The following is a 20,782-nucleotide window of genomic DNA, read 5'->3' on the forward strand; positions in this document are numbered from 1 at the left end:
TTTTCAAATTCTAAAGGTGGCAGGGGTAAAATACAGGGAACGAAAAGCTATTTACAATATGTACAGAAACCAGATGGCAGTTATAAGAGTCAAGTGGCATGAAAGGGAAGCAGTGGTTGGGAAGGGAGTGAGACAGGGTTGTAGCCTCTCCCTGATGTTATTCAATCTGTATATTGAGCAAGCAGTAAAGGAAACAAAAGAAAAATTTGGAGTAGGTATTAAAATCCATGGAGGTTCACCGATGACATTGTAATTCTCTGAGAGACAGCAAAGGACCTGGAAGAGCAGTTGAACGGAATGGACAGTGTCTTGAAAGGAGGATATAAATGAACATCAACAAAAGCAAAACGAGGATAATGGAATGTAGTCGAATTAAGTCGGGTCATGCTGAGGGAATTAGAATAGGTAATGAGACACTTAAAGTAGTAAAGGACTTTTGCTATTTGGGGAGCAAAATAACTGATTATGGTCGAAGTAGAGAGGATATAAAATGTAGACTGGCAGTGGCAAGGAAAGTGTTTCAGAAGAAGAGAAATTTGTCAACATTGAGTATAGATTTAAGTGTCAGGAAGTTGTTTCTGAAAGTATTTGTATGGAGTGTAGCTATGTATGGAAGTGAAACATGGACGATAAATAGTTTGGACAAGAAGAGAACATAAGCTTTTGAAATGTGGTGCTACAGAACAATGTTGAAGATTAAATCACGTAACTAATGAGGAGGTATTGAATAGATTTGGGGAGAAGAGGAGTTTGTGGCACAAGTTGACTAGAAGAAGGGACCGGTTGGTAGGACATGTCCTGAGGCATCAAGGGTTCACAAATTTAGCTTTGGAGGGCAGCGTGGAGGGTAAAAATAGTAGAGGGGGACCAAGAGATGAACACACTAAGGAGATTCAAAAGGATGTAGGTTGCAGTAAGTACTGGGAGATGATGAAGCTTGCACAGGATAGAGTAGCATGGAGAGCTGCATCAAACCAGTCTCAGGACTGAAGACCACAACAACAACATGATCTGTAAGAAATGCACAACCCTGAACTCGAATATGATAGCCATTTTGGAGTTTAAGGTGTTATTGAAGTCTCTTCTCTTGAGCGTGGAAGAGAGAGTATGACACAAAGATGAAAATTACATTATGATCCACTTGTCAGCTTTTCAGTCAGTGAAATCCAATTTGCTGGTTCCTTTAATAGGTAAACTAAAATTTCATAATGTGTGTTTTCACAAACATCTGCGAAGATTGCATGCCATGGAGACACTTTCCTGTTCTTGCATTCAGTGGGCTGATTCTGATCATCTTTTCTTTGAATGTCCTATGGGAAATAGCAGGTTTATTCGTACACAAACATGTGGAATTCAGTCACCCATTGCCAATCTGTGTGATAACTGCTAGCATTGCAGGACAGTTTTACTGTGAGACCAAAGTACACGGTAAATACAGTGGGAGAAACTGAGTACCAGAGTTAGCACACACATGTGGACAGAAACAATGGAAAAACAGTCTAGGCCAAATCTGGTAACAAAGCAAGTGTGTCATAAGCAAAGAACAGAACAGTCCTAATCGGCAAGTAGAACTGTTAGGGAGTGTGAACAGTCCGAGAAAGGACAGGCTGCACTGCTGGCATGTGGTTGTCCTTTCTTGGTCAGCAGTGGGACTGACAGCAAGTGAAGCAGGTGGTCTCGTTTCAGTCTTGATGTCACATATAGACTCTGCGGTTATGATGATGGCAGTGCAAGAGGACATCTAGCCTCATCTAACACCCCCCATCCCTCCCCAACAACAACAACCACCACCACCACATTAGGGGAGCAGTGCATCGCAAGTTTTGGTGGAAAAATACTGGATGTGGGTGGGGCTGCCACTGGAGACAGATCAGTGTGGCCGAGAAGGCCGTGGGATCTGCCCAAGTGACTTGGAGGTGACAGTGCAGTGGCAGCTGTGTGTTGACTGTGTTTGCCTTCATCAGTTTGTTGGTGTCTGATGAGGCATCACTGTTGAGGTATTGGGCACTCAGCTGTCTCCGACTCGGCAAGGAATGTGTCTAGAAAATGCCCAGAGGATGGTGAGCCAGATGTGGTAATGATACTGTACGTGCTGGTAGTGAGGAAACTGCTCCATCAGCGGTGAGCGACAGGTGCAGTACAACTGGGGGAGGGCCGACGAGTACTCCTATGAGAGGATGGTGTCGAGGCGGGTGTCGTCAAACATATGTGGAACGTGGTGGCCATATCTCGATGTCACTGGCACCCAACAGCTCTTCAGATCAGTATACTCCTGTGGTGCCTGGTATCTGGTGCACATAGGCAGACTCCCCACTGGCATCTGCTGTGGCTGCTAGGCAGATTGGCACCCCACTGAGAACACAGCTGGTTCAGATGGCAGGTTAGTGATACACCACTGGAATTCATAGTGAGCATTGGCAGACCGCATATCACTTGCATTGTTACTGGCAGCCATCAATGCTGTCGACTGAAAGTGTGTGTCCAGATGGGTGCCTGCACCAAATTGCGAAGGACTTGGGCACACTTCAGGTCACGGCACAAGAAAAGTTGCTTTTGAGCATGGAGAACCCCCACTGGCAGCAATGTGGTCCTGTAGGTGCTGAGAAACAGAGACAATCCCAAGTCTGCTGATGAGTCTGCTAAACACTTTTAACTGTGTCTTATAGGTGTTCACCATATACTCCGTCTCCCCATTCAGTTGTGGCCAAAACGATGTGGGAAGCAAGACCATTATGGGGGTCCTCCATGCTCAAAAGCAACTCTTCTTGTGCAGTGACCTGAAGTGTGCTCAAGTCCTTTGCAATTTGGTGCAGGCACCCATCTGGACACACACTTTCAGTCGACAGCATTGATGGCTGCCAGTAACAATGCAAGCGATATGCGGTCTGCCAATGCTCACTATGAATTCCAGTGGTGTATCTTGAAACAATGCGGATGTGCACTGTGGGATTTAACTGTCAAGGGCAGCCCTTCAGTTACGAAGACCTGGGTAAGAACCCACATGGCAGCTTCTGTGATGACGGAGTACATGCGCAAGACACATGGATAATTGGACTGCGCATTGAGCATCACCAATTGCAAGTATTGACAGAAGGGGCCCTCAAAGTTGATGTCAACACGGTACCATGGCTTATGGGGTGTGGGGCATGGTGTAAAAGTTCTTGGTTGTGCCACCTGCTGTTCAGTGCACTGTTTGCACTCATGGACAGTCCTTTCAGTTGCTGAGTCGATGCCATGCCAATAGACAAAACACTACATGAGGCCTTAATGTGGATCATATTCCAGTGGCGCACAATGTAAGAGAACAGAGATATTAGCTCACAGGACCAGAGGGATGACGACCCTGAGATGTCCGAGTTGGTGCTAAAGGGGAATCTGCCATTGACTACCACCAGCCAGTGATAGAGAAGAAAATAGGTGCAGAGCGGACCAGACCAGACCAGACCAGACCAGACCAGACTGACTCCTTGGTGGGGAGATGCTCAGGCCAACCATTGTACACAAAACTGACCACCTGTCAGAGCTTGGAATCTTGCTGTGTGGCCTGTGCTGTGCGATGGTCCATTGTCAGAAGTGTATCCACTGCATGCTGCAAATGAGCATCAATCTAGAATCAGAAAACTTTGGCTTAGTTGAAAAGTGGGTTGGGTACTATGGGCATGTGCTACAATGTGTCCACATTAGCATGCTGTGCTGTGACTCTGTAATGAATCTCATAGTGGTATGCACTCAAAATCACTTTAGTCACTGTGTGGTCCTGCAGGAAGTCATGAATGGTACCACAAATGGCTTATGATCAGTTATGAAATGGAATTTGTTGGCATAGAGGAAACGTGGAACTTCCAGATGGTACACATGATGGTTGAAGCCTCCTTTTTGATCTGAGAATAATGCTGAGCAGCTGTTAACATTTTGGAGGTACATACAAGAAGCTGTTCAGACCCGTCAGGATTTCTGTGAGCTAACATCTCTCCAACCTTGTACTAGGAAGCATCCGTTGTCAGTTTGAGCTGTTGGTCCAGTGTGAAGGTACTGAGGCACAGTGATATCCTTAGCAGCATCTTCATGTGGGTGAACACTCTGTCACAGTCTGTGGCCAAATGAAAGGAACACCTTTTTTTTTGCCACTCAAAGGATGATGTCCACCACATTAGGGACAAATTTTGAATAATAACTGTTTGCCTAGAAATGATTGGAATTCCCTCAGGTTCTACGATTTACGGATGTTATCAGTTGCCACTACACAGTGCTTCATATGTTTGACGCAGTCTTTCATAATAAGGTCACAGAAATATCCTCTAGCTACATAAAAAAAACTTGGATATTCACAGATTGGGTGAACATAATCTGGAAGTTAGCGAGATGTTCCTCCCATGAGGAACCCTTAATGACGATGTCATTAAGCTAGTTTGCACTACGTGGATCATCTTGCATTACCTATTCTAAAAATCTTTGGAAAATGGCGGGCACACTCATGATGCTACATGGAAGATGCATATAACGGTACTATCAGAAGGTAGTTTTGATTACCATTATTTGTTGAGAGGTGGAATCCAGCTGAAACTGCAAGTATGCCTCCATCAAGTCAGTTTTAGAAAAACACTCACCACGTGGTAGTTATGTGAGTATGTTTTCAGGGTAGGGAATAGAGTAGCTATGCACTGCAGATTGGATGTTAATGGTAGACTTAAAATGTGTGCACAAATGAAACATCCCCATAGGCTTTTGTATAACAACCAGGAGCCTCTCTCACTGGCTGGAAGGAGTGGAGTCAGTGTTACCCAGGGTGTGTAACCAGTTCAGTTCTTCCTTAACTCCAGGCCGCAGAGCAAGCGGAATAGGCCAAGCGCGACAAAATTTTGGAATGACTGTCAGTTTAATGGTGATTTAGGCCTAGTAATCCTTCATAGCACCCAATCCTAGTGACCCAAACTTACGGCATAGCTTGTCTAATGCGTGGAATTGGATGGAATAAGAAACAGGATGACAGCATCTTGAATTTGAAAACCAAAAACTGTGAATGCTTCAAGACCAAAAATGTTTTCAGATGTCGTGCTTTCGACAGCCAAAAACATGATTGCCCCCTTGACATGCTGATACTCAGTGCCGATTGTGAACTGGCATTGAACAGGAATTGGCTGATCATCATTGAAACTGACTAAATGACGGTTGGTGAAGGAAAGAGAAGAGCACTTGAAGCAATGTACTTCAAGATTCACAAGAGAAACAGACCCTGGTATCAACCAAGAAATGGAAAGGCTATTATCGAATTTGCAGCGAAATATAAACCTTGCTGCAATAACTGAACTTCTGGCTGAGCACTCTTGTGGCACTATGAACCTCTAGAAACTCCATGTATGGGCCTAAGGACTGCTTTGGGAAGAGCCACAATCTGAAAATGGTGCAAATAAGAAGAAAACAATGAGGGTGTTGGTGGATGACCAAACGTATGAGAAGGTGAGTGTCGGGATGGATGTGCCGTTGGTAGTTGCAGAATACCCTTGGCACCATGCAGAGTCATAAACAACTAACAAAGGAAGTCTAAGTGGTGTTGTTGCTGCTCAAGCTGCTGCTGTAACAACTGTACCCACTCCATCATCTCATGGAAAACACGTAGAAACTGAAAGGGTCTTTTTACCAAAATCTGTAGTATCTACTGTTTTATTGCAAGTACCCAGGAAATACAGTGGTAGTGACTGAGCACAAAGTCTAAACACACATGTGGACAGAAACAGTGAGAAAACAGTCCAGACCAAGACCAGTAACAAAGTAAGTTCTTCATAAACAGACCGAGCGAGGTGGCGCAGTGGTTAGCACACTGGACTCGCATTCGGGAGGACGACGGTTCAATCCCGTCTCCGGCCATCCTGATTTAGGTTTTCCGTGATTTCCCTAAATCGTTTCAGGCAAATGCCGGGATGGTTCCTTTCAAAGGGCACGGCCGATTTCCTTCCCAATCCTTCCCTAACCCGCGCTTGCGCTCCGTCTCTAATGACCTCGTTGTCGACGAGACGTTAAACACTAACCACCACCATCTTCATAAACAATCAGGACACAGTCGTTATTGGCAAGTAGAATCTTCACAGAGCGCAAATGATGTGACAGAGAGTGGGCCGTACTGCTGTCCCCACTTGACTGGTGGTGGCACTAGCAGCAAGCAAAGCATTAGCTGCTTTGTTTATGAAGACACAGTTCTTGTCTTGCCGTGTGCTACTGTCAGAGATTTACACAAATGTTTGATTCTTTCATCATTCAATAATGCCATGGTCACAAAGTGCAGTAAGGGCTACGTATTTCAACCTGGTTTCAACAGATGAACATCCCATTCATAATCTGTGCCACTTCAGCTGGTGTAAATATCTACACGCTCAGAGAGATAACAAACCCTACATCCACAAGTAGAGGCTTGCAAATGTATCGTCAAGCCCACTTACTGGTTTCTGGCTGATCCTGAACTTCTGAGAAAGTGTGTTCATGGCAAAACCCAGAATCCAAATGAGTCTCTAAATTCACTCATATGGAAACAATGGCCTAAAACCACATTTTCATCTGATACAATTGTCATAATTGCAACTTATGATGTAGTTCTTGTATTTAATGATGGGAACATTTAGTGTATGAATGTATTAGAGAGAATGGGCATTAAAATAGGAAATTTCACTTGAGACACCATGGGAAAAATAATTTAGAGCACCTCTCTGCAGCTGAAAAATCAGTTGAAGATGAGGTAAAGGAAAGAAGGCAGAAAACAAGAAACCAGAAGAGAAACCATAAAGGGAAAGACGACCGTGAGTACAAATCTGGGACCTTCTGAAAAGGGTGACATAAGAAAAGGTTGAACTTTAAATTGCATTTGCTGGAAATTGTGTTTTTTTTTTAAAGTTTATGTACCTTTTTCTCGGAATCTATAAAGGCTATAATTATGAAATTTTTACACTTATTTCTATAAACCCAGTAAATGTTATCTCGAGTAAATTTTGAAATTCTGAGTGTAAGCTGAGATGTGGGACACAGTGCTTGGAATTTTGCTTATATTTTGTATTATACTTACAGAATTATAATTGAAAAATTATTAAAATTCTCCTATTTCATATATTCAAAAAACCTGAAGAGAGAAGCTTACTATTTGCATAGAGATTAAACAGAGAAAATTTTGTAGAAATCTCTTAAATAGTCTCTGAGGAAAAGGTACATATATTATTTTTGGAAAAGTTAAATATGTATAATCTAAGGAATTTAACAGTAGAACACAGATTCTTCATTCATGAGCATTATCCTAGTTGGGGTGTAATAGTGTATAATGTTCATATTTACAAACAGCAGCCTCATAAAGAGGCCTTTCAGTACGGTAGTTGCTTGATGGAATAAATAAAATTAATGTTCAAACATCATGGAGCATTCTCCCATATCAGTTAGGCCCACAGAATTGTGAGAGAACTTATACAAAATTTGGAAGAATGTTGAGCAACTTTTGGCACATTGAAGCTTTGAGTCTCCTAGAGTGGACCAGATAGCACAGTTGGTAGGTAGCACAAGGCAGGTATCTAGGTTCACATTTGTCTAGCACACAGTTTTAACTTGTCATATGTAATTATTATTATGTTGAATCCCTAGTCTTAGGTTGCACACAGTTTTAACTTGTCATATGTAATTATTATTATGTTGAATCCCTAGTCTTAGGTTAAATTGATCTCAGAAATTCTCTCTCTTAGGGTAGCGGCTTCCTGCAGGGCTCATGGGAAATAGCAATCAGCTGTTTTCAAATGATATAGAGAACACAAGTAACTGATGTTGTAGTTTGAAATGTGTGTTATGTTAACTGGTTTCTCAGAATACTTCCCATTTGAGGCTAAAAATATTTCTTCTCTTGTGATGTGTAACTTTCAATCACTACTGAGTATTCTGAGAGAATGAATATTATATTCAGTTACGGTGCTAACTTTCAGAGCACAAAATGTTGATAAGTTCTGTCTTAATGTCTTAAAAACTGAGCCATATTTTGTAATTTTAATTTTTTTTCAGATTGCAGATGTAGATGGGAATGTTCAGTTATGGACTTTTAAAGACCATTTATTAAACGAGTGGGTTTGCCTTGGTACTGTATCCTTTCCTGGTGAACACATTCTTTCAGCATTATTCTTTCATAATGGGAAAAAGGTGAGTAATAGTTGCTACTATTTGTTATTGTTGATCATAAATTCAAATTTCAATAAGATTGGCATATATCTCTACTTAGCAAAGAACCATTTGTTTGGCACAAATATTCATCTTTTTCTCCTTCATAGAAAGTTTGGTTTATTGTTATCTTTTAGATAATTTTTCAAACTTTTTGTGATAAAACTACTTATTTTTGCTGCTTCCTGTTGGGTTCAGTATTTTCTAACTTGGTCTGTACTCTTAGTATAATTCATTAGCTCATCTGTTTGCTATGTATATTGGATGAAACAGAAGTAAGTGATCATCAAATGATACAGCACAGGCCATTGAAAAATTGAAAAACAGCTATACACTGATTAAATGCTACCTTCATTATAAACAATACACACAAATGAAAATGAAACTCAGAAGTGCTTCTAACATTACTGACGTACGAACCTCATTTGAAGTAGTCCTTTAGCCTTGATTGATGATATAGAGCACGATGACAGAAATTTTCAATTATTTATTCAATACTACAGGTGTTTAGGATTCTATCAAAGGATATTTTAACTACTACACAAAAACAAAGGTTAACTTGGAGTTTTTACATTGTTCTCCTTCTACATAAACATAGAAAAATAGGTCAGTAACATACATAGAAACACTTGAGTCTAAATTAGGTCTACAAGAGCCAGTATGTAAAGTGGCAACTTGCCTTTCTTGGAAGTTTGCTATTTCACTTTGGAAAGTGGAAAATCAATTACAGTTCAGTAGATTACAACTGACCATGGCCAGTTCCCTTTAAGCAGTTAATTCTACTCAATGTTCACTCTCCACTACCTAAAGGTTTTTTTTTTGCCACCCACACAACAAGTGCCAGCAGATCACCCGAACTTAGTCTAAAGGCCCCCCTAAATGATCAAACATTTTGTCAAACTTAACTATGCTTGCCAATTACTTGACCATGTATGGTGCTGTTTGATGTGTTTGTTAAGCATAGATCATGTTTGACGTGTTTGCGAGAAATTTTGATTGACGGAAAGTTTGACAAGATGGCGAATGTAGTTTGTTAGATGTTTTGCTGCATATGTATGGTGAAAAATTGTTTAATTACAATGTGTCCCACTGTGTGGTTTGTACAACTATAGAAACCTTCAATCATGGATAAAAACAAAATAGCAATGACAGTTACATCTTTCCCCGCCATATATTATACAGGAAGAGGTTATGAACAAAATCAGCATTAGGACATAAAAGCAGGAGTGTAATGAAATAAAAGTAATTAAAGTTCTCGGGTTCTTTTATGGATGATGTGGGCAATTTGTTCTCATCTTGTGGTATTTTAATGAAATGTGATTGTAGGACCAAGGAAAAGAGAATAAATTTTCACATACATGCATCTTCTTTTTCAGTGTGATGGTGAAGTAACTCTAAATAAGTTATTAAATGTTTCACTGTCCATCCACAGAAATTAGATGTAATCAACAAGTTCTGAGTGTAACATTCCCATTAACAGGTTTTCATGTGTGTATATCTCTCTCTCATTTTAAAAAAATTCCCAGGTCAAGAGTCATGTTTTCTTCTTGTTATTCTTCAAACACACTGCCAGAGTCGGTGTTAGAAATACTTTATCTGTATTTGTAGGCATACGGTTAGGAATGAGGAGCTTCTGAGCAGAGTTGGAGAGGAAAGGAATATGTGGAAAACACTGACAAGATGAAGGGGCAGGATGATAGGGCATCTGTTAAGACATCAAGGAATGACTTCCATGGTACTAGAGGGAGCTGCAGAGAGTAAAAACTATAGAGGGAGATAGAAACTGGGATACATCCAGCAAATAATTGAGGATGTAGGTTGCAAAATGGCTCAAATGGCTCTGAGCACTATGGGACTCAACTGCTGAGGTCATAAGTCCCCTAGAACTTAGAACTACTTAAACCTAACTAACCTAAGGACAACACACACATCCATGCCCGAGGCAGGATTTGAACCTGCGACCGTAGCGGTCGCGCGGTTCCAGACTGTAGCGCCAGAACCGCTCGGCCACCAGCGGCCGGCATGTAGGTTGCAAGTTCTTCTCTTAGATGAAGGGGTTGGCACAGGAAAGGAATTCATGGCAGGCCACATCAAATCATTCAGAAGACTGATGACTCAATAGTCCCAAAATACAGCATACACAAAAAGTGTGTGCTTCGAAAGTAAGGTTAAATTCAGAAGCTTTCTTAGTATGTGTACAGCTTGTGTGATCCATCTGTAGTGAATTTGACAGGGCCGTAACAAGTTTTTAGAAGTTTCATTGTCCGTTCAGAGAAAATTGATGTATTAATGGCGCTCTGAGAGTAATATTTCCTTTAGCAGATTTTTGAAGGTAAATATCTCTCTCTCTCTCTCTCTCTCTCTCTCTCTCTCTCTCTCTCTCTCTCACACACACACACACACACACACACACACACACACACACACACACACACATCTTAAGCTGTTCCCTAGACCAGCATCTTGATTTGTTCTTCCATTTTAAACACAGTGCCAAAGTGAATGTCAGAACTGCTTAGTCTGCATTTGTGGCCATTCTCAGTACTGTCAAAATACTCACAAACACAAACAATGTCTGCTTCAAAGTAAGGTTAAGCTGACAAACGTTTTTGTACATGCACAGGCTTGTTTGACAAATCCACAGCTAAACAAGGACACATTTGACAAACAAGTCTGCTTGCTTAAGGGGGCCTTAAAAGTAATCTTCAATTCACTTATTGACATTTCATCTCCTGGAAAATACAACCTACTATAAAGTAGTTGGTAATAAGATAAGCTTTTCAACAAATAATGTGAAGCTGGACCTGGTGAAATTGAAATATAGTCAGTCTCGGAAGTCCACATTGACACAAACCAGCAGGACCTGGCATGTTACTGAGTGGAAAGTCTGATAGTGTTCCAGCTGAGCTAATTGAAATAATTATTGGCTTGTCAGTTCAAAAGTTGTGTTACTTGTCCAAAAAGTGGAAAAGTATAATACTCTGCTTGCCTCGCAGTATCACATGCAGATGGTGCACAATAATTAATACCAGGTCTGAGATACTCTGCTTTGCAAGTCACTTTCCAAAATCTAAAAAATGTCACTCAGAGCAATCAGTTTTATAAACGTCTATCAGATATTAGACATTAGCATTGCCCTGTGCACGATATGACATTTACTAGAAACAGGCATTGGGGTGTGTGTTTATAACTTCTATAATAACAGTAGTGTGGAGACTGGCATGAACTAATCACATTGACTGCCTGGCATAGACTGACTACTTACATTACGTGGCATGGACTCACCACCTGCTCCATAACAATTTGAAAGTCATTTGTGGTCATGGAAGGCAGATAGAACACTCAATTTTCTTGCCACAAGCCCTCTACAGGAGGCTAAGAAAGTTTGTTCACATCATACAAAAAAGTAAATAGCTTTCACAATTGGGACTCTATGTTAATGCTAAATTATACCATATTACAGTACGGTTTTCTTGATATGATTATGTTAATTAGAATTAGTCACTCTTATAAATACATAACACACAATTTTTCAAATGGAACTTTGGGTAGACCGATCGCCGGGTGCAAGTCTTTCGATTTGACGCCACTTCAGCGACTTGCACATTGATGGGGATGAAATGTTGATGATTAGGACAACACAACACCCAGTCCCTGAGCGGAGCAAATCTCCGACCCAGCCGGGCCCTTAGGATTGACATTCTGTCGCACTGACCACTCAGTTACCAGGGGCGGGCAAAGTACTGATTCAAAACTCTCAGTAACTTGAATAACTGTGTTTACAAACATGCAAATTGGTACAGCTTAATTATATCTCTTCTCTATCTCTCTGTATGTTAATTGAAGCCACTTGCTTGCATTCGTCTGTGTATGCTGGCTAGTCTCGGGAACTATTGTAGGGATTTAGATCTGGTTTTGACTGATAGGTACACTGATTTGCAGGGAAGGTTTTTGTACATAATTTATAAATATTTCGTGCAAATTGTCAGAATTGTGATGAATTTTAGTTAAGTTGCAGAAATGATGTCATCACCACCTAGTGAACAGCTGCCATAACTCGAGAGAGCAGCAGTGACTCAAGAAGACAGCAAGCAAGATGTAATTCATATCTGGTGTGGTGCTGTAGCAGTAGTGTGTGTGGCTGGAAGCCAAAAGATTGTGGGATGAAATCCCAGCTGGGTCACATTTTTTCACTCTGGCTTTTAACCTAGCATTTACCTCTCTATGACGTGGAGATACGCATTTTGAAATGTGACGACAATTTCAAACTGCCAATTTCTCCATCCCTCAGATTAGCAGTCGCAATTCACTCTCTTAATGCACTGTAAATTCTTCAAACAATGGGCAGTGGATTAATGAACTCTGAAGTATCATAATAAATAGGAGCAATAACAAAAAGATAACCACACAATCATCAGGCTGTGACGTGAGACTTACAGTTTGAAATAATAGAATATTCTTTTATCCAATAGTTTCCTTACAATTGTTTGAGAATGACTGCATAGTGAAAAAACAAGTGAATCCAAAATATGTGGTGGTTTATTTTTTATGCTGCAAGTAAAACATTTTCTGAAAAACTACTTCAGCAGCTTTGTGTCATTTACATACATTACAGTCTGTCAACAGTGGAGCATATGACTCAAATTTCAGCTTTCTGCCTTCCTTGAACCAAACCTTGATATGGGCTCTGTTCCTTGTGTGGCATGCTGAAGTAGTCTGCCATAAAGAATCGACGACAAAGAATTATGGCAATGAGTCTCAAAAATGCATCACAGTGTGTACTAAGCATCAAAAGATGAAGTGCAGTAAAATGAACCAAACATGTACATCATTTGTGTTTTTCCTTATTTATTTCTTTTATTTGTGCCACCTCAGCCAGTCTTCAATGCATATTGAATCACTCACATTTGCACATGCATCGATGATTAGCATACAATATTTACTTTGCTTGTAAACATATTACTTACATCATGATGTGCTCACATAATTGCCATGACATGTCACTCCAAATGCCAATTCAGTATGGAACACACAACATAATTGTCTCCAGACAACTTTCCTGCTGTGTGTTGCTTACATTTTGTAAGTTGTTCTTGTTCTTCTTCGTAGCATCATCCCTTTAGAACTGAGTCCGCTTTTTGGGTCAATGAATGCCAGTTCTTACAGCCTAATGCTTCCTCTAGATTTAGCCTTCTTGATCTTAGATTGTGTTTATAGTGTCGAGCCACCATAATTTAAGTCTGCCGCATTGTCTCTGGCCTTTGACAGTGAGATGATGGGCTGAGCTGATGACGGAAGTAGGTGGTGCCTGTATGATGTGGCCATACTACCAAAGTCTCTGTTCTTGCATATTCTCATTGATTGGAGTCTCTCCAGCTAGTCATCAGATTATTGTTTTGTTGATGTGGTTGAGCAGGGAAGTGCCTAATGATCTCAGTATCTGTATTTCCATGACCTGTAGTGAGTGTTCAGCACTTCTAGGTGTGGGCCAACACTTAGAACTTTATAATGCAACTGGCTTCACCATTGTGCAGTATAGCTTTGATTTCATGTGAAAAAGACATCTTCTTATCACAAAGAATACCAATAACGTCTCTGAATCCCAACTTATGGATCAATGACACAAGTTAAACTAGTGATGATACTTAATTACTTAATGTTGCTCTGAAATTTATTCATAACTCTATGCGTTGGACCACAAAGAAACTATGCTGTGCCACACAAGTCATTTAGCCACGGAAACTTAATGCTGCCTGTGTGAAGCTGGGCCGGGTTGCTTGTTGTGTTATAAGTATGGTACTGAAATTTCTATCTCACAATTATAGTTTTTGGCCATTAATAGTCCGTTGATAGTCTGTAATGTTTCAGTGTTTTTATGTCACAAATACACTCTTTCCACAAACTGGAAAAGACTGAAAATAATTAAATATACTCTTCGGTATGAAGCTTTCATACTCAAATACACATACTGTTATAATTCCAGGGTTGTAGGGGCTGTATTTTGTCAGAGCTCGAAATTATGAAAAACTCTATTTTCTTGTAAATTATTAATAGTATTGCCTTCAACTCACGACAGAAAATTTTCTGCAAATTATTTACGAGACGATTAAATACAAATCAGTTGTTGTTATTTTTGTTGTGATCTTTAGTCTGAAGACTGATTTGATGCAGCTCTCAGTGCTAGTTTATCCCTTGCAAGGGTCTTCAGCTCTGCAGAATTATTGTAAGCCATATCCACTTGAACCTGTGTACTGTAGTCAAGTCTTTACACTTTTTACTCTTCACCCTTCCCTCCACTACTTTACTGACTATTCTTTGATGCCACACTGTGTACCCCTTAAATTTACCACTTCTTTTAGTCAAATTGTACCTTAAATTTCTTCTCTTCTAAATTCGATTTAGCACCTCTTCATTTTCTTCTTCTCAGAACAGTTTATCGCCCACTTTTCATCTCAGTGCAAGACTACAATCCAGACAATGACATTCACAAAAGACTTCCTAACTGCTAAATTTATGTTGCATATTACCATATTTCTCTTCCCCAGAAATGCTTTTCTCACTATTGCCATCTCTACTGCAGCCATTTGTTTTACTGCCCAAATGACGAATCTTGTGTACTTCCTTTAATGTCTCTTCTCCTAATCTAATTCCCTTAGCATCACTAAATTTAATTCAGTTACATTCTTTTACCCTTGTTTTATATTTGTTGATGGTGTTCATCTTATACTTCTTTTCATACATTATCCATTCCGTTTAACTAATCTTCCAACCCCATATCCATCTGTGTCAGAATTACAACCTTCAAGTTGTATTTCTGTATTTCTTCACCCTGAACCTTAATGCCATTTGCAAACTTCTTCTTGGTTTCCTTTACTGCTTGCTGTGTGTACAGACTGAATAATGAACTACTGCTTCCCTTTCTTGTCACTTGATTCATATAACTGCAATCAGTTTTCTGTAAAGGTGGTAAGTAGTTTCTTTCTCCCTATATTTTAGCCTTACTACCTGCAAAATTTCAAATAATATATTCCAATCAACATTGTCAAAAACTTCATTTAAATATACATGTTTACCTTCCTTCAGTGTACCTTCTAAAAGAAGTCGTACAGTCAATATTTTCGATTGCGCGCACGTGTGTGTGTGTGTGTGTGTGTGTGTGTGTGTGTGTGTGTGTGTGTGTGTGTGTTCCTAATATTTTGTGGAACCAAGGTACTCCTCTGACAGTCTCTCTGCTCTTCTGGATGTAATAAATGTAAGTATTTTGCAACTATGACTTATTAAGCTGATGGTTTTGTAATATTCACACCTGTCAACTGCTGCATCGTTAGGAATTAGGGTTATTATATTCCTTTGCTCATATGTCTTGCATACCAGGTAGAATGGTTTTCTCATGGTTGGTTTTCCCAAGGAACTCAATAATTCTGAGGGAGTGTTGTCTACTGTAGACGCCTAGTTTCAATTTAGTTGTTTTAGTGCTCTTTCAAGTACTTCTCACAGTACAGTTTCTCTTATGTTTTTTTCATCTACTTCCTCTTCTCTTCCTTCTTTGCTCAGTACTGCTTTGCCATATCTACTCTTGATATACTCTTTTCCCCCAAGGGGTCTTTATTATCATGCAGGTGGCATCTATATTTTCCAAGTTGTGCATGATTCTACAGTTTTGCATTTCTCCTCTAACTGTTCTTTGTATGCCAGTATGCTCTTCGTGTCAATATCATTTTTTTAGACTGTGTTCCCTTTTGCTGGGTTCATTTTTATATTTTCCCCTTTTGTCGGTCAAATGCAATACCTATGAAAATAATCAATTTTTGAAAATATAATGTAACTAGGTAGATAAAAACGTACTCACCAAATGGCAGCAGGAGAACACACATACAAATGTATTTACATTTACAAGCTTTCACAGCTAGTGGCTCCTGCTTCTAGCATAATGGTTGAATGAGAAGGAAGAGGGGTGAAGGAAAAGGACTAGTTAGGTTTAGGAAATGGAGAGGGTTTAGAAAAAGTGCCCAGAACGCTAGGTGATAGGAGACTCAATGGATGGGATGGGAAGGAAAGACTTATTGTTGGGTACTGCAACAGATGAGATTTGAAAACCTGAGAGGTTAAAGATGGAAGATAGGGTAACGTGCAAGGCAGAGATTACTGAAGAGCCATTGTTCATAGGTTAATACGAGCAGAAAGCTTAGTGTATTTTATATGGTGGTGGTGGGGAGATAGACAGGTCAGAAAATAAAAGATACAGAAAACTAAAAGAGACTGAAGAAAGGAATAGTTATTGTGAAGAAATTATAAGACAAAAAAAATTAACATACATTAAGACCAGTTGGGTGGTGAGAATTGAGGGCATGCTGTAACGCCAGTTCCCACCCGTGGAGTTTTGAGAAACTGGTGTGTAGGGGAAGAATCCAGATGGCACGTGTGGTGAAACAGGCACCAAGGTCACAACTAATGTACTTAACTTTCTGCTCTTATGAACTCATACATGATGTTTTTTTCCAGTAATCTCTGCCTTGCGTATTACCCTATGTTCCAGCTTTAAGCTCTCAGGTTTTCAAATCTCGTCCATTGCAATCCCCAACAAGCAAGATTTTGGACTCGCAGTCGGGAGGACGACGGTTCAATCCCGCGTCCGGCCATCCTGATTTAGGTTTTCCGTGCTTTCCCTAAATCACTCCAGGCAAATGCCGGGATGGTTCCTCTGAAAGGGCACGGCCGACTTCCTTCCCCATCCTTCCCTAATCCGATGAGACCGATGACCACGCTGTCTGGTCTCCTTCCCCAAACCAACCAACCAAGCATGATTTCATTCTCATCCTGTCTAGTAAGTCTCCCCTGAACCGGACTTCTGGGTGACTTTTCTGAACTCTCCCCATTTCCTAAACCTCACCAGTCCTTTTCTGTTTCACCCATCTTCCTTCCCCTTCAACACTTCTGCCAGAAATGAGCCACTGTCTCTGAAACCTTGCAAATTTAAATACAGTAATATGTTTGTTCTCCTGCTACCATTTAGCAAGCAAATTTTTTATCTATACAGTTATGCTAGAAATGAATATCTAATATTTTATCCAATTTCTTGTGTGCCTGTCTCTTTCCTATTTGATCATTTGCTGCCTTCACTATTTCAATTTCTGAAAGCTACGCATTCATCGTCTATTTCATTCCTTTCGTCTGTTTCAACAAATCATTATCTACTGCTGTTTTTGAAACACTCAACAACTTCTGGTTCTGATAAGTTTATCAAGGTCCCATTTCGTTAATTTCCTAAATTTCTACAACCTTCTTTCATGAATTTCAAACCAAATGGATGCATTGATTAAATTGTGCTATGTGCAAAATTCTGCCAGTGGGCTTCCCCTCTTATGTGTTCTTGTACAATTTTTCCTTCTCCTCCTCTTCCTACTATTGAATTCCAGTCCCCTGTGACTATTAAATTTCACCCCCTTAATGAACTGAATAATGTCTTTTATATTATTAACACAACATATTATTATCTTATATTCTTTTAAGTTTTTCTTCATCTGTGGAGCTAAGTAGGCTATGTATTTGTACTACTGTGGGGTGTTGGCTTTTTTTTCTGCCGTGACTTTGATAATGCATTTATAGTAGTTCAACAACAGTCTTATTTAATTATTTATTATTAGACCCTCTCCTGTGTTACTCCTATTTGATATTGTGTTGATAACCTTGTACTTATGTGACCAGAAATCCTGTTCTTCCTGCCACCAATTCACTATTTCGTATTGTATCTAAGTTCATCTTATCCTCCCTTTTCAAGTTCCCTAACCCTCATACCCAACTAAGGGATCTAACATTCCACAATGATCTGTAGAATGTCAGACCGGTATTTTCTGATGGCATCCTCTCAAATAGTCCCTGCCCAGAGATCCAAATGAGGCATTGTTTTACCTCTGGAATATTTTGTTCGACAGGATGTCATCATCTTTAAATTATACAGTAAATCTGCATGCCCTCAGAAATATGATTGTAGTTTTCTTTTGTTAATGTTACAAGGCCAGATCAGTCAACATCTGGACTGTTGCCCTTTTCAGCAATTGAAAAAGCTGCTGCCCCTTTTAGGAACCTATGAGATGTCGCTATAAAGTAACGGGACTGATGTCACAAAGTAAGTACTCGTGCATCAAAGATGAACGACCAGTAGCTGTGAAGCGTGAAGTCTTCTCAGTTGAATGCCATGTCTATAAACAAATCAGTGTGGCTGTGGTCTTCATTTGTGTAAGAGTTATTACTTTGTTTTGCCAGAAAAATGATAAGTATAATAATAGAGCAACAAATTTTTGTATAGTTTCACATGAAACTTGGAAAAACTGATTCTGAAACCTATCTGTTAGTAAAACAAGTGTATGGCAAAGACTGTTTATCAAGTATGCGAGTTTTTGAGTAGTTCAAACATTCCCAAGATGGCTGAGATGATGTTGAAGATGCCTCACACCTAGGAGGCCCTTCAACATAAAAAATGAATGAAAATATCAAAAAAGTGGGCTATCTCATTTGAACTGACTGTCTATTCAGCATTCAGTTGATTGCTGAAACTGTAGGAATTGACAAAGAATGTGTAAGGAAAATTTTACATAAGCAGTCTAAAAAGAGAAAAGGGTGTACGAAACTGGGACTGAAAATTCTCTCAATCTGAATTCATGAAAATGTTTGTACTGACAGTTTGAATACTATTGAAAATGATCCTAATTTTTTGGAAAGAGTGATAACATGTGACAAATCTTGGATTTTCATTTATGTGATCAGAAACTAAGCACCAGTCCATGCATTGGAAGCTCCCAACTTCACTGAGTGCTCAAATGAGAAAATCAAGAGTCCATTTTTTTCAATATTCACAGGATTCTGTATCTTCATGGACTCACCATTAGTACCTTGAGATCAGTTCTTGTTCAACTCCATGAGGGGAGGGAGGAAAAAAAAGGTAAGAGAACACAGATGGGGGAAAGGAATGAAAGGGGGAGCTGCCTGATAGAATGTTGCACGGAACATAATTTAATCATCACAAACAGTTGGTTTGAGAATCTTTAAAGAAAGTTGTATATGTGGAAGAGAACTTAAGACACAGGAAAGTTTCAGATATGCACTTCCTGACAAAAAAAGTGAAGCACCCAGAAGGGACGAAGGAAATGAAATTACAGGGGTTTTCTTATTTCAGTGATTACAAAATCAAACCAGATTTATAAATAATTTGGCAGTATGAGCTGGCTGACTCTGTGATGTTGCACCCCCTCTGGCCTGGATGCATGCACTGATTCAATTGACAAAGGTGTCATAAAGCCACTGTATCCTCTCCTGAGGTTAGCTGGCTCATAGCTTTTGTAACTGGTCCTTGATATCCTGGATACTGTCACTGGGATGGAGTTGAGCCCTGAACTGGCCCACTCATGTTCTATCAAGGACAGATTGAGGGATCTTTCTGGAAATGGAAGTACCTGAGCATCACACAGACAGTTCACAGAGACACATGCCATATGTGGATGACCATTGTGCTGTCGGAGTTCCCTCAGTCACTGTGAGCCATGATGTGAAGTCATATCCGATGGTTCCCCACAGCAGGACACCAGGAGTAATGCTACTATGCCTCTCCAGAACATTGGAAAAATGGGGCCCCTCCCCAGGTCACTATTATAATTGTTGACTGTGGTCATCCTGGGCAGCAGAACCACAATTCATTTCAGATACCATTCATCAGCAGTCCATACTTACTGGTAACGACACCACTCCATTGTGTTGGAGTGTTAATGGCAGCCTACTTTCTATCTTTCTTTCACTGGTGCCATGTTCTGCACTGACGCATGGTCGGCATTGTTAGGAACAGATTTGGCAAGGTTAGGATGAAGGGGTGGCCGGATGCCCTTCCTGCCACCACCCCGTACCCCCCGGGACAGAATTAGTGTACCCTAGCTGTCTGCGTCTAGTGTAATTCAAGGAATAGTGTGAACATGTTCAGATGTCGGCGAGTCGTGTAACTGAGGCGGAACATGGGGACCAGCCTGGTATTCACCTAGCGGGATGTGGAAAACCGCCTAAAAACCAAATCCAGGATGGCTGGCACACCGACACTTGTTGTTCATCCGCCGGGCGGATTTGATCCGGGGCCAGCGCGCCTACCCGAGTCCAGGAAGCAGCGTGTTAGCGCTCTCGGCTATCCTGGCGGGTCTGTTAATGGCAGCCTACACGACATGGTAATTCCGTAGTCTGGCTGCTGCTAGTCTTTGACCTATGGGATGGGATTACACAGAATCTGGCAAACAATCCATCACTTGCTGTTGGATGGCAGGCACAGAAGTGAAGGGGTTACGATGTGCTTGGCGCACAATCCTCCCTTGTGGTGATCAGACTTGGTCGACGGAACACTGACTACAGGTATGTCTGCCCTCACACTCCCTTTCAGCCCGACATTGCATCTGTATGCTCCACAAATGTGGATATAGCATGATTTGACCAGCCAGCCAAACAGAGACACACAGTGATGCCTTTTTAAATCTCTGTCCGGAGCTGATAGCGGTGTTTCACATGAGTATATGGCATGTCCTTCACATTAATCACTCAACATCTGACACTGTGCATACCTCTTATATACCCTGCC

At 40.5% G+C, this 20,782-nt stretch overlaps 1 protein-coding gene across 1 annotated transcript in view; it reads left to right on the forward strand.

The window, feature by feature from the left end:
* Window positions 1-20,782, forward strand: part of LOC126248134 (mediator of RNA polymerase II transcription subunit 16) — a 343,327-nt gene that overhangs the window by 110,382 nt on the left and 212,163 nt on the right. Inside the window, exon 4 of the mRNA XM_049948825.1 lies at window positions 8,023-8,157. Coding sequence (XP_049804782.1) covers window positions 8,023-8,157 — 135 coding nt within the window. The remainder of the gene's footprint in view (window positions 1-8,022; window positions 8,158-20,782) is intronic.

This window comes from Schistocerca nitens, chromosome 3 (genome assembly GCF_023898315.1).
Source record: "Schistocerca nitens isolate TAMUIC-IGC-003100 chromosome 3, iqSchNite1.1, whole genome shotgun sequence".
Lineage (NCBI taxonomy): Eukaryota > Metazoa > Arthropoda > Insecta > Orthoptera > Acrididae > Schistocerca > Schistocerca nitens.